Source organism: Caloenas nicobarica, chromosome 1 (assembly GCF_036013445.1).
Source record: "Caloenas nicobarica isolate bCalNic1 chromosome 1, bCalNic1.hap1, whole genome shotgun sequence".
Taxonomy (NCBI): Eukaryota; Metazoa; Chordata; class Aves; order Columbiformes; family Columbidae; genus Caloenas; species Caloenas nicobarica.
The window spans coordinates 158,509,782-158,524,820 of record NC_088245.1 but is presented as its reverse complement, the minus strand read 5'-3'; the positions used below and the strand labels follow the sequence as shown (position 1 = coordinate 158,524,820).

Here is a 15,039-nt window from a genome sequence, read left to right as displayed (position 1 = left end):
GCTCAAGTGCCAAAGCCAGGAAATTGCCATTTAACGAACCTAACTTCACAAACAAGGAATTTGTTCTCTGCTGTGAGTGAAGAGAGATGAGGTGAGCAGCTTTGAATGTTGACTTTTATCTTTCTTTCCTGCCATTATCATTCAAGTCCCTAAGCTAAATTAGGGTACCAACCTTGGAACTTCAGTGTTACATACTGTGATTTTGGGTCTCGGTAACGTAAAAGCACCCACGTGATTAAACGCCAATGAAACGTGGGTTTCTAATTCATTAAAGTTGGAGATTCATGTCATTCAGCTGTCCATTGAAAGCCAGGCATTTTGCCTAATTAGTTGTCTAGACTCCCTTCGTAACAGAAAAGGAGAGCATCCAACTTGGATGGGATGAAACATTCCCTGGAGGGTAACTATGGCTACAGGCAAGCTTGGACTACATGTCTAACTTTTGGCATGGCTAACAAGCTGACATGAATCCTATCCTTCAATATTTCAGAAAATTCCAACCTTTACCTAAAAGAACAAGATTTTTTTCTCATATATAATTTTTCCAAAACTTGAGGATAGTTGCTTCTAAACTTCTGTGTGCTGAGTTTACTATAAAACCAGGAAAACATTTTGTTTTGCTGCTTAACTGCATAAGCACACAGAATTCTCATGTTTTATTTTAAGTGTATGTCAGAAGATACGCTTTTACTTCTTTCCTAAAAACAACTGCATTTTTAAAGTGCACAAAGTTTTTTATTTTGGGGAGATCACAGCATCCTCATGGCAAAACTGAGGAAGTGTGGACTGGATGATTGGGTAGTGAGGTGGACTGCAAACTGGCTGAAGGAGAGAAGCCAGAGAGTCGTGATCAATGGGGCAGAGTCTGGTTGGAGGCCTGTATCTAGTGGAGTGCCTCAAGGGTCAGTTCTGGGACCAGTACTATTCAATATATTCATCAATGACTTGGATGAGGGAATTGAGTGTACTATCAGCAAGTTTGCTGATGACACCAAACTGGGAGGAGTGGCTGACACGCCAGAAGGCTGTACTGCCATCCAGCGAGATCTAGACTGGCTAGAGAGTTGGGCAGGGAAAAATTTAATGAAATATAACAAGGGCAAATGTAGAGTCTTACATCTGGGCAGGAACAACTCCAGGTTCCAGTATAAGTTGGGGAATGACCTGTTGGAGAGCAGTGTAGCGGAAAGGGAGCTACGGGTCCTGGTGGACAGCAGGATGACCATGAGCCAGCACTGTGCCCTTGTGGCCAAGAAGGCCAATGGCATCCTGGGGTGTATTAGAAGGGGGATGGTTAGTAGGTCAAGAGAGGTTCTCCTTCCCCTCTACTCTGCCCTGGTGAGACCTCATCTGGAATATCGTGTCCAGTTCTGGGCCCCTCAGTTCAAGAAGGACAGGGAACTGCTGGAGAGAGTCCAGAGCAGAGCAACAAAGATGATGAAGGGAGTGGAGCATCTCCCTTATGAGGAAAGGCTGAGGGAGCTGGGTCTCTTTAGCTTGGAGAAGAGGAGACTGAGGGGTGACCTCATCAATGTTTATAAATATGTAAAGGGTGGGTGTCACGAGGATGGAGCCAGGCTCTTCTCGGTGACAACCAACAGTAAGACAAGGGGTAATGGGTTCAAGCTGGAACACAAGAGGTTCCACTTAAATTTGAGAAGAAACTTCTTCTCAGTGAGGGTGCCAGAGCACTGGAACAGGCTGCCCAGGGAGGTTTTGGATTCTCCTTCTCTGGAGACATTCAAAACCCGCCTGGACGCCTTCCTGTGTAACCTCACCTAGGTGTTCCTGCTCTGGCAGGAGGATTGGACTAGATGATCTTTTGAGGTCCCTTCCAATCCCTAACATTCTGTGATTCTGTGATTTCTTTTACATGGATTAAAAATGTGAATCTAATTGCTTGAAGTTAGATATGAAAAGCATAGACACTGGAAATATTTTTAACTGCATCAAAATAATAACTGCATAATCAACAATTGATTGTATATGAGTTTAAGATCAAAGGTACAAATTGTGGGTTTTTTTGCAGCTCACAGACAAAGAAAACTGAATACTATAGCAATCACAGAAAAGAAATTTTAAGTTTGCTTTGGGAATGTAAGTTTGAATTGTCTGGCATGTGAATACTGCTTTAGTTTAATAAAAAATCCAACTCTACAAGAAACTGAGTACCTGCGACCCTTCTAAAATCAACAGGATGCTATGGTGATCAGAGTCCTGCAACACTGAAAAAAATATTTTATTCTACTTAATCTAAACGTCTGATTTGAATATTTTATCCAAATTAACTCTAGTTTAGAGGAAAATGTAGAAGTACACAGCATAATCTCTTCAGAGACTAACTGGCCTTGTCTTGACTGACCTCAACCAAAATTTCACTTACACATTCTTGAATGAAAGTGGAGCAATATCAAATTCGTATTTAGCAAATTTGTGCCAGAATTATCTAATACACTGTTCAGAAATCTGATCTTCCTTAAGGGAATAGTCCTTTGAAGCAGCACAACTACACTTACGTGAGATTTCAACAATTTAAAGTGGATGACTAGGCTGACTTAAGTGGCCTAAGCATTAGTACACACTTCGTTCGATTCCTCACCATACTGGGAATTTATGTATGAACTCAGAGATGTCACTTCTTCAGCTTTCATTCTGCAGCTGTAAAATAGGGACACAATAATCTTGTCTGATATAAAGCAAAAAAGAACCCCCCCCCAAGTTAATCAGGTAAGATGGGGTTGTCATCATAAGCATAAGGAAAATCAAGAACATTTTACATTTGAAATCAGGGTTGCAAAAGTAAGATTATATGGCCAAGGAAGTTAGGCCACTGCTTTTACTCAGAGATGCTGGAGATGTTTGCTCTTTGCCTTGTGGAAATACAACTCAGTAAAGTGGTGGCAGATATGGTTTTAGCCACCAGTGAATTTAGTTCTTCCTTATGCTATTTGCAAATTACTTCTGAAATCCCATTCAGATTACAGAACATTAGGGGCATAAAAATGAGTGCACTGGGCTAGATCGAACGTCCATCTCACCAGTACCCTGTCTCTGACAAGGACCAGCAGAAGGTGTTTGACAAATAAGTATAAAACCAGATCAAATACAGAGCAGTTATACTTCCTGAATGCTTTCTTAGCTTTGACAACCTCTGGGGCTATCAGACCTTATGGGATTTTGTCATCTTTAACCCCAGCCAACAACTAGGACCACACAGCTGCTTGGTCACTCCACGCCCCCAAGCGGGATGAGGGAACAGAACCCTAAAAAATAACACAATTGAACTAGAATTCCTATTATTAAAAACCCCACAATGTTGACACAAAAGACATCTCAGAAACTTGGTAGAAGTAGCAAGCAGTAGGATCCTACAGAATCAGAATACGCAGACCCAGGCGACATATTATCCAGGCTGACACTACATTGTGCCAGTGAAAGACTGGTGCTATTTGTTACAGAAAATCTACAGTCAACAAAGTGAATAAGATAAATGCATATACAAACAGCATAGGATCCCTCTGTATTGCAACTGCATGCCTAACTGGAAGAAATACTCTGCATAAATATAAATGTGAATTAGAAAGTAACTTCAATATGCAAAGCAATATTAAAGGCCTAAAGACAAGTGTTAATAAGAGTGGGAAGCCTTTGTTTACCCTCATTATGTTTAGGAAAGGGTAGAAGAAAGATTAACTTTTTACTCATAAGTGACTCCTTGCTGAATTATATAGAGAGCACTTAAGTGAAGAAGCACCTCATGGTTTAGTACAGAGCAAGGTCTAGTTCATGACATAAATATCAAAAAGCTATTCTGTAACAGTGATAAAAATACTCTTAAATTCAGACACTTTTTTTACAAGTTGAAGGTCAAAACCATCTACCACATTGAATTTAAATTAAAAAATGAACTACATAGAATCATAAAGCTTTTGAAAACAAATGTAAAGGAATAGTTAAATGACAGAAACTGAGAGGAGGGGTGTATGGAGTAACTTTAAATATCCTGTTTCAGAAGCACAGAATACATCTACCACCTACAGAAAAACCAAGAAGGTCAAAAAGGCCAGCAATGTCAACTGCAGTGCAAAGAAGGCTTTCAAAAGTAAATGGATATGTCTCAGAAAAGGAAGCCATATGCTAAGCAGAAAATAGAGAAAAAAGCATAAATTCTGGCATTTTTTTATAAAACTATTATATGGGAGATCATGAAAGAGTTTGAGAGACTAGTTTCTAAAGAAATAAAATCTAATAAGAAAGCTTTTAAAAACATACAGAAAACAGTGAGATCCTCAGAGAGTCTAAAAGAGCAACAGCCTATTCATCAAGAGTGTTCAGAAAAATAAAATCAAAGCAAGAAAGCAAAATGAATAGTGTCAACCACGGAGAGGGTCAAAGAAGACCCTAAACTGTGCTGAAGACTAATCTCCAAAAGAATACATCAGGAGAAAACCTTTCGGAAGATAATGGACACAAGGTCAATTTGTTACTCTCTAAGACCTGATAACACTCACTCAAGAGTTCTGACAGATCTCAGATACAACAATGCTAGTGGTGGTGAAAAACTCGTCACCTAAATAAACTTGGTAGCTAGAGAAAGCAGAGTGGCATATGTGACTAACTTTAAAAAAAGGCTGCAGGACAGAGCATGGGAAATAAGAAACTAATCAGTCTGACTTCATATCTAGGCCAACTGGTAGAAATATAATAACAACAGAATTAGTAAATACGTGGAAAATATAATGGGAAAAGTTAATACGGCTACTGTAAGGGAAAGTCATGCTTCATAATCTGTTAGAGTGCTGAATTTCTAAAAAGAAAAGTCGAAACTTTATCACCAAAAGCAAAATAAATCAAATAAATCCTTTTAATTTCTTTTGAACTTTGGAGCAACAGTTGATGGAGAGGGTTGAGAAGACAGGAATAAAGGAGAAGGAGGTTAAAATTGTAGCTGATAGATCTCTTGTGCCTAGGACTGATACCATCCACAGAATGATGTACTGAACACCACAGCAAGGGGCCTCATGTGAAGACGAGCAGGTTCAACCTCACACCTGGAGGAGAAGTGGCATGTTAGGGTCAGCCTGGATTGCTGCAGAGGATCAAGTTTATTGCACAGACAGATGGTGACTGTGAGCTGCAGTCCAACCCCTTTTCACTTGACTTGAGCTATCAGGACAGACTGATAGCAGGGCAGCTGAGAGGGTGAGATGGGGCAGAGTATGGGAGACGTATTGCAAATGAATGGAGCTGTAAGAATACAAAGATTAATTCTGTTCTTAAACCAGCTGAATGGTGTCTTGGAAAACCAGATTCTATTCCTATGTGTGCCTGTGATGTTAAGTAAATCACTTAAATTAATCTTTTACAAGTTTTATGTTTGTTCTAGATACTTATGAGGGGTACCATAAAAAAGTCAGGAAGGAGATTAATAGTTTTGTCTTCGTAGCAAAACTTGAATACTGTGCAATAAATAATGTACAGGGATGACATACTGTACAATAAAGAGAAAATAAACTGACTAGTGGCTTATTAAAGTGAGCTCTAGCTGCTTTTTGCACTAAGTGATGACAGACTTTGGGAAGGAATATTATGTAATCATGTAATTAAAAACTGAATCATGATGTATATTCTTAATTGTCTTTTCACTGGCAAATTCAATTCTAAGTTTTCTGGCTTTTAGATACATTATTTTAAAATCTTACTTAAAATCTCCTAGACATTTTATGTATTTTTACTTTGATTAATTCATATTTAAACACATTTACCGAACCAGCACGAACACCAAGTATTTACATATCATTTTACATTTTAGAGTACACGGCAAATATTAACTAATTAGTCTTTCCCCCATAATCTGAAAGATAAGTAATATTATTTTTCTTATCAAGTTCAAGAAAAGGAATTAAGTCATACTTAAGAAGGACACATCCCAAAAGGGCTTATTATCTAGGTGTGATTTCTGGCCTAAATATATTCTCCTTCTTTCCTTGAAAATCATTCAGTACTTCATCATTTGAAAATGCTCTGGGCCTCAAGCTTTATAGCCATTAAAGGCAGGGAAAAAATGCAAACAGGAGGATGGCAATACTTTTGAGAGCATTATAGTTTCACCATTTTTCAATCAATCAATGTATTTTACATTAACAGTTTGAATTACTTGATTCCTCTCTTGGAATGAGCTTTTAATTATAGATGTCAAAAATTTTTCAGTGGAGCGATACAGATCTATTCCTGTATAGAAATGGTCTTGATTAAAACATAACAATTACTTCACAATCCTCCCTCTCCTTACAGTCCATTTTTCTTTAGTGGAGAATTCAAAATATCATTGAATTAAAACTCTCTCTGCTTTATCTTCTGAGATAAGACAACCAATATTTCAGTATAATAGTGCACAGTCACTATCAGCAGTGAGCCTGTGATACCATCACTTTTACCCCACAGGAAACCTTTTCTGTTCTAGACACTTAATCAGTTGAACAATCATTCCACTAATTCCATATGATTCAGCTCCAAGAACTGACTTCTTACCTCCTTTCACCTTAGGCATTTTTAATACATGAAGCACTTCCTGTAACACTAATTTTTTAGATAAAATACCAAAGGGGAATACATTCAACAGTACCGCATCTTTGGAGAGAGGCTACTCTTTAAAGCAACATTTCAAAAGCATAAATACAAGGGATCAGCATCAGCCAGCTTGGACATCTCTATACATCATGATGATGTATAATGCACATACCAATATGCCCGTCATCCAAACTGGTACGTCCAATGGCAAGGGGCTGTCCCCTGGTTAAATATCCACTTGGGGCATGGAAACAGACTGCAAGTGTCACCATGGTGCCACACTGCATGGCAGGTCTGGTGACTTAGGCAGAAGTTTTACTCTGGCCCAGCACCACATTCATGTAGTTATGCTGCTGCCAGCAGCTGAGGGACTTTCATTTTTTTTTTTTTTAATTCTATTTATGTCTCTTACTTGAGTGTGCTTTACTGCTATTATGGAGACAGGATCCCTACCAGGCTAACAAGATTTCTGGCTGACACAGTGGCAAATGCTGCAAGCAGTGGCCTCTCATCATTCCTTTATGTTCACCAGTTCCAGAGTGGGCTGCTAAAACACAAAGTCTTGCTGCTGCCATTTCATAAGCAGAAGTGTAGAACTTTAAAGGGGTTTATGAATCCAAAATGCTCAGTTTCACAGAAAAGCCACAGGATTTCATATCTTAAAGTCTTCAGAGAGTTGATTTGTGCTCCTAACTCATGCAGACATTATAAAAATTTTACTGTAAGATTATCAACATAATATTGCTTATCATACATCTCAGCCATTTTCATTTTGGGTCATTTTACCTCTTGAGACTGGCAAGGAGAAAAATGAATAACATTGATTTGGTCTTCTCAGTTTGTGTCCTCAAAGACTTTCTGACCATCCCAAAATCAACTCTTAGATCTCCAATTTCACTTATGTGAGCTGATTAATTGAAATCCAGTATTTATATTTCTTTGTGGCAGAAAATGCCTGACCTTTTAACTTATTTCAAGTTCGAAATACATACTGATATTTAACCCTCCAACAGCAAAACCAGTATTGATTTCCATACTGAATTCTATAAAGATGAATTTAAAGTAACTATATAATATTCTCATTTGTGCCAGTGCCTTGGGAAGCAATATTAGCTTGATGCATTCTACATACTCAGTGAGTATACATGAAACATATAATCTCTAAATCCACAAATGAGAAGTGTGTAGAAAATGAACACAACATCCATCCTGGGGTGCACCAAACACAGCATCACCAGCTGGTCAGAAGAGCTGATTGTCCCTCCGCATTCAGTGTTGGTGCAGCCTCACCTGGAGCACTGTGTGCAGTTCTGGGCCCCACCATTTCAGAAGGATGTGAAGGACATTGAATGTGTCCAGAAAAGGGCAACAAAGCTGGTGAAAGGGCTGGAAGGAGTGTCCTATGAGGAGCATCTGAAGACTTTGGGATGTGGAGAGGGAGGTGCTGAGCTCTTCTCCCTGGCATCCAGTGACAGGATGTGTGGGGATGGTTCAAAGCTGCACCAGGGCAGGTTTAGACTGGACATCAGGAAGCATTTCTTTACCGAGAGGGTGGTCAGACACTGGAACAGGCTTCCTAGAGAGGTGGTCAATGCCCCAAGCCTGTCAGTGTTTAAGAGGCATCTGGGCGATGGCCTTAACAGCGTGCTTTAACTTCTGGTCAGCCCTGAAGTGGTCAGGCAGTTGAACTAGATGATCAATGTAGGTCCCTTCCAAATGAAACAGTAATTCTATTCTATTCTATTCTATTCTATTCTATTCTAGTCTAGTCTAGTCTAGTCTAGTCTTAAACTAAGAGAAAAATAATATTCAAGAAAAAATAAGGGGATGGTTATTTGGCACATTAGTTTCAATGTAATGGTTCAATGTAAAATAACTAAGTTGTCTGGGTGATATTTTTCAAGAATTGAAAGAACATAGTATTACAACAACAGCTGATGTACCTAGAAGATGGACAAAACCAGCAAACTGTGGGTGAAAGAAGACTATAATCCAAGCACCACAGATTTCCCACATATTAAGACCTCTATTTGCTATTTCATGCATGAAGTAGGCAAATGTTGGTGACTTTGCTCCTCCTTGCACAGATTAAAGCACAGCCATATATTTATGTAAAAGCTACAGATACCTTCCTCTCCGGTGGTTTGTACACAAGGTCAGAATGGTCAAGATGAGCTCTCCAGTTACATTTGTTTTATGTGATTGTCATTTGGGGTTTCAAGCATGAGAAAATGGCTTTTTGGTAATCTTGGTCCCCAAATCTGGAGACTCAAGCAAGCGTCTTTAGCCCTCAACTCACACATTCAACCTCTACCGTGTCCTGTCTGTGGACCCTTGCCAGTACGGTCCCTTTCAGTGGTGCTATGGTTTGCTCTTAAAGTATAATATGGAATCACAAAATGGTTTAGGTAGAAAGGGACCTTTAAAGATCATCTAGTCCAACCACCCTGCCAAGGGCAGGGACATCTTTCACTAGGTTATGAGCAAAAAGATTACATAGCTCTGGTTTTAAAATTATTATAATTACATGACTATCTAAATTGACTTTCATAGAATATTCAAAACAATTTCTAAATGTCTTTTACAGTGTCTTAATTTCTGCCTCACATTGTGTGATAGTCAACCATCTGACAAAATACTGCTGTGGCCTTCAACCTCAATTGTTTTGTTCATTTTGATGGTGTTTCACATCTTCTACCACAAAAACACCAGTAAAGTCATGCTTTTTGAAACTACTTTGAAGAACAATAAAAACATGTTCTTACTTGTTTAAGTTTCTTCAGATCTTCATCAAGTTCCAAGTTGTCCAAAATAACAGCAACAAACAAGCTGAGCAGAATCTACAAAACAATTGCAAATTATTTGTTAAAGCTTGTCTTATTTTTCTTAAGAAATGAAATAACATGGAAAAATAAGGGGCCTACTGATGTAAATGACTCTTTACTTTGATGTCTGTTTGACATTACTTTTGACATCACTTGCTACTGTATGTCTGCTCGCCATTTTTGCAAGTAGTAAATTGTTTTTTATCTTCTACTACAATTACTATATGAATTTTAAAATTTGAATTCTAGGTTTTATGATGAATGCATTATGTGTGTTTAACAATATACCCTTCAAAATGTATTTCACAAGAAAGGAAAATTAAATTAATCAGAAATACAAAAAAAGAAAGAGCAGAATCCTAAAACAGCTCATAAAGCTAAGGTGCTTTTCAATTAAAGACTGAATTTTTAGCACAGAGGCCACCTAACATTAGTTTACTTTATGGACTTGCTTAATGCTCAGAGCACCTCAGAGAGGCTGAGAAAGTTGGGGTTCTTCAGCCCGGAGAAGACAAGGCTCCAGGGAGACCTTATTGCGGCCTTTCAGTACTTAAAAGGGGCCTATAAGAAAGATGGGGACCGACTCTTTAGCAGAGCCTGTTGCAATACGATAAGGGGTAATGGTTGTAAACTAGAACAGAGGAGATTCAGGCTAGACATGAGGAAGAAGTTTTTTACGATGAGGATGGTGAAACACCGGCCCAGGTTGCCCAGAGAGGTGGTAGATGCCCCATCCCTATAGACATTCCAGGCCAGGCTGGATGGGGCTCTGAGCAACCAGATCTAGTTGAAGATGTCCCTGCTCATTGCAGGGGCGTTGGACTAGATAACCTTTGAAGGTCCCTTCCAACCCAAACTATTCTGTGATTCTATGGTTCTATGATTCTACCTCTGTGCAAAGTGTTAATAGCTAACTCCACTTTGAAAGAAAAGTAACCTGCCTCATTATTTGCATGCATTGGGGGCCACAGTATAGGCAACTCATGCACTTTCATTTACTATACATTAAATATTGTGTAGATATGCCTCTAAGAGGAGAGAATCCTAGGGGGAAAAAGTATATATCATATTATTATAGTTTCCTTGCGTAGAGGTACTGACCAGATGCCCAAGAAGCTGAAAATGTGACTGATATAGCTGAGAAGGAGACAAAACTAAGAGAGCATGGATGTAGGCGAGGGACTATACCGTGTTCAGCATGTATCCTCAGGCAACTTACATCTCAAGGCAGTAAATTTGTATATACATAGCTTTAGGCAACTCACATCTCAGGCAACTTACATCTCAAGGCAGTAAATTTGTATATATTATACATAGCTTTACAGCTGTCAGCAACTGTCAAGGTTTTAGTTGCTGAGGTTCAAGGCAAACATCCTCAAACATACTGAGCTCCTAGAGATATCAGAAGGAATCCAAGCTCTTTTAAAAGAATTACAGGCCTAAAATATTTTTGTGGTCTTGGACCACTGAGTGACAAATAGAGCAGACATTTCTGCCCACCGCTGTTGTAAATGAAGTGTAAGTTTACCTGTCATTCAATCGCACCAGATAATTATTTCCCACTTACATGGAAGATGAAATTTAAGTAGCCTAGTACACCAGACAAGGAGTTTGGAACTCATCTATTCCAACACAGATGTCTGCATCTGAGCTGGGTGCCTGGACCTTGTTCCAGAGCAGGATTCTCTTTCCCTCTATGAACTATAAAGGTACAGAAGACACAGGAAGGAGTCTTGGCCACAAATTTAGAAAATGCCATTGTTTACAAAAAGAAATGTTCTTTTTAATAGGTAAGTGACTTTAGCAAGAGGTAGAATTTCATGCAGCTGCTCAAAAAGGCATATTATATATGCCACATACTCAAACTACCTCACATAGTTTTCAGTGATCTGACTACTATGAACAGTAGAAGTTAACATGGCCTTCAGAATCGCAAAGACAGAATGCTGATGAAATACACCATCCCTGGCACAAACTACTTTGATCCCTAATTGCTGATGAACAGTTTTATTATCATTCTGTCAGGATTTTACAATATGGTATAATATACTTTATACGGTACTCCAGTACCTGCAGCTCAGAGCATACTAGTTAAGCAAGTACAGTTCCACATGAAAAAAATGTATAGTACTCATTAAATAGTGCTTCTGCTTCATGCACAGATGTGTATTAAGGCATCTAGACTTTCATTAACTCCCCTTTCACTGTCTTTCAACAAGAACGAAAGATGATGTACCACAAAAATTAAATGCAAACTTGGTATTTGTTTAATGTCCTCCGCTGCCATCTCAACTAATAACAGTCCTCACTTCCAACAGAGGTTTTGTTTTTTTGAGCTTCAACTTTTCTTTGCTTTCTAATGTGAAACCTATTCATTTCTTTCCAAGGCTCTACAGTCTCCTTTGCCAAATGCCTGCAATTATCACTTCTCAATTCTAATCCTCCCCCCTCTTCTGTCTGGTGAAAGTAATTTCTTCACTTCACTCTTGTTATTTAGCGATGGTGGTTTATTCTTAGAACTCTTCTTTTGGTTTTAGGAACCCAATCGTTTTCCTCCTCCTTTACCAATTCCACATTATTTTCTTTCCTTAAGCAGCTTTTGCTTGCAGACAACTGTTCTACTTAGATTTTCTCTTCCAGGGTCTGAGGAAGATCTTAGAAGTGAAAACAACAACTTCGTCAGTCCAGGTATTCTGCAAAGTTGTCTTTGCAGAGTTTCTTCATCCATGTAAAATTTGCATAGGTGAATGAGAAGAAATGTGCTCACTTCAGAAGCGAAGCAAGGACTGTGTACTTAAATGCAAATTCCCCGTAAAAGGACTGAGTATGGCATACTGAAAAGTGACTTCACTCCTAGCAAAATAAACGTTTTGAGTAAACAAATGGAAAAGTCCCAGATGACTCTTTAAAAACATGAAACATAAAGCAGCATACTAAAATTGCTCTTACAGCTCAGTTACTTCTCAAGGTGTGAATTTCTAGCACAGAGGCCACTTGACACTGATTTAGTTTACGGACTTGCTTAACACTCATCTAAGAGATAAATATGTATTCCAGTTCAGGCAAAGTTCTTGGTGAAAAAACAGAAAAACAGCAGTAAGATTCTCTAACCCGTAACTGCTTTCAAATCCATGACTAAAATCCACTTCCCTTTTGCTTTCTGTCCCCACTTCCCAAGGAGTTTTAAAGATCCCTTTAGCATTAAAATTGCTTTTCCAGACCCCAAGGACTCCTCTGACCCTTGCAAGCAAATTACATGTCCTATACATCTGCTGATACGTACATTTGTTTGGCTTAGACTTTAATTTGGTTAAGCAGCTCTAAGAGTATCAAATGCCCTTTAATGCCATTTATAAAGTGGTCAAGATTTCAGTTCATATGAAAGAACCCACTGCACCCACAATTTGAGTCTGACTATTCAGTCTTTAGAAGCGAAACAGGACATATTGTAAAGTAAAAGATGGAAGCTGACAGAGATTGTGTAAATCCAGTTAGGACCTTACGTAAGTAGATAACTGAACAAAGAAAGAAAATGGAATCAATAAAGTGAAAATATGAATAAGTGCCTCAAAAACTGCAGTGAATGCGAAATACAAAATAAGCAAAAGTAGGAGTGAATTAAGGATGGCTAAAATGGTTATTCCCCTGATGGTGGTATTTGCTCTGTGTTGGTATTCAAAACACAGTACAAACCCATTACTCATATAAGATATTCAAAAATTGTTTTCCTTACTGTTTTCTCTATGCAAAATTGTAATCATCCCATTTAAAATGCATACAGACAGGCATATAGGCATAATCCCCATTGTCATTCACCTGCAGGAACCTTTTTATTAATTCTCATCCTTTTATTGCTAGATATACTATATCATATATTTTCCATGCATTGATTTTGCATTAGACAACAGGAAAGCAGTGATTTTTAGTTAAGAGCTTGCATCCTGAGGCTTTACACTTCTCACTTTAATTACTGCTGCAAAGAGAATGCAATGGAAGTTGAGGAAACGATTCCTACATGATAAATAAAAGCACTTGTTTCACTATGCAATCAGAACTGTGAAGGTACAAGACAGTTAACAATTATATTATTAGTCTAGCAGTGTGACTTGGATCTTATGAAGAACATCACCTCACAACAAAACAAAGGCTCACTGCCTTGTGCCACATGGCTGAAGGGGAAATTCTACCACATCAAAGAACTAATCCTAAAGCCCTCTATGCTGAAAATGAGCACCGGAATTAGTTTTAACTAGCTGAGAAAAAATAATACAAGAGCTATGAGAATAATTCAAAACAAAGAAAAGCACAGCACATTTGCAAGGCAAAACTTACCAGAGTAGCAAAAAGATGATATAGTATAAAGTAAATGGCAACTACTGGTGCCCACATATGTCCTACAGCATTCAGTGTTTGATCCATGACATCCACCCATCCTTCCTGTGTGAGAATCTGAAACATTGACATGAATGCCTGCAAGAATCACAAACATATTAACAATTCACAAATTATTTCAATGTGATTTTACAGACACATACCTCAAATTGATTTAACAGAGCAGAACACCTCTTTTGTTTGTTTAATCTTAATAAACAAATGTATTTCAATTTTTAAAGTCAGGTGAAATGCTATTCCAGAGCTAAAGGAGAAATAAATAGCTTAACCTTTGACTGAATCGTAATATGCACTGTGATTCTGTGTAATTGGAGAGGGAGATGTCAAGTTTATATTACTAATATTAACTACAGGCGAGTACTTTGCTAGGGCTCCTTATCAAGTTTGCAGAGTTTTTCAAACAAAACAATGTCTTCTCTAAGCAGTTACTCCCAATGCAAACAAGACCCTTAAGATTACAGGCACGCCCTTCAGGGAGTCCGGGCTGTGATTTCTACCCTCCAGCGTAGGGTAGAATCTACTCCAGAGCAGACTGTCCACATGCATGCATATAGCACTTGGTCCCCATGGCCACAGCACATCATTAACATTTGGTGACAAGGACTTGGACCACTGATAAGGATCCTATGACTAGAGCTTTTTCTCCTCTGTCCGTTATAATTAGTACATATTTTAAAGTACAAAAATTGGATCATGTTACCTCTAGATCATGTTCAGAGGAAGAACTGTGCATTTTTACCCTGTTAGGGTGGTCCCAAACATTTATCTGCTAAGGGCTTTGTAAAAAATTTGGCTGCTGGCTCTCACAAAAAACCCCCACATCAGAACCCAGAGTGGTTTCTTATTGCTCCCGTGTTCTGTGGCACTCTGAAGCAGACAGAAGCCTAAACACACTGTTAGGCTAAGACCAAGGAGTTTGAGAGCTATTTTTACAGTTGTATTCAGAATTAAATCACACAAATCAAATTTTCAGAGATGGTTAAGCCTACAAGTCCAAATCACTCACAAGCAGTGAAGTTAAGGTGTACACAGAACAGATCAAGGCATCCAAGTGAGCAAATGCACATACTGGCAGACGAAGTTAGACTTAAGACTTACTGCATCAGCAACATCTTGACCAAATGTAATGTCCCCACCTTTCCTTTGAACACACAGATCCCACAGAGAACAAAGGCCAGCATAAACTAGAAGCAGCAGAGAAAATTGCTTGCAACTACTGTTCTGTAAATCCTTTATGTCAGCTAAAATCTCT

The 15,039-nt window shown here is 38.6% G+C and overlaps 1 protein-coding gene across 2 annotated transcripts in view; it reads right to left on the bottom strand.

The window, feature by feature from the left end:
• NALCN (sodium leak channel, non-selective) overlaps positions 1-15,039 on the bottom strand; it is a 241,612-nt gene that overhangs the window by 82,358 nt on the left and 144,215 nt on the right. For both annotated transcript variants that reach the window (XM_065628719.1, XM_065628725.1), the window contains exons 14-15: positions 13,728-13,865; positions 9,336-9,410 (exon numbers count right to left, since the gene is read on the bottom strand). In XM_065628719.1, the coding sequence (XP_065484791.1) occupies positions 9,336-9,410; positions 13,728-13,865 (213 nt within the window). The remainder of the gene's footprint in view (positions 1-9,335; positions 9,411-13,727; positions 13,866-15,039) is intronic.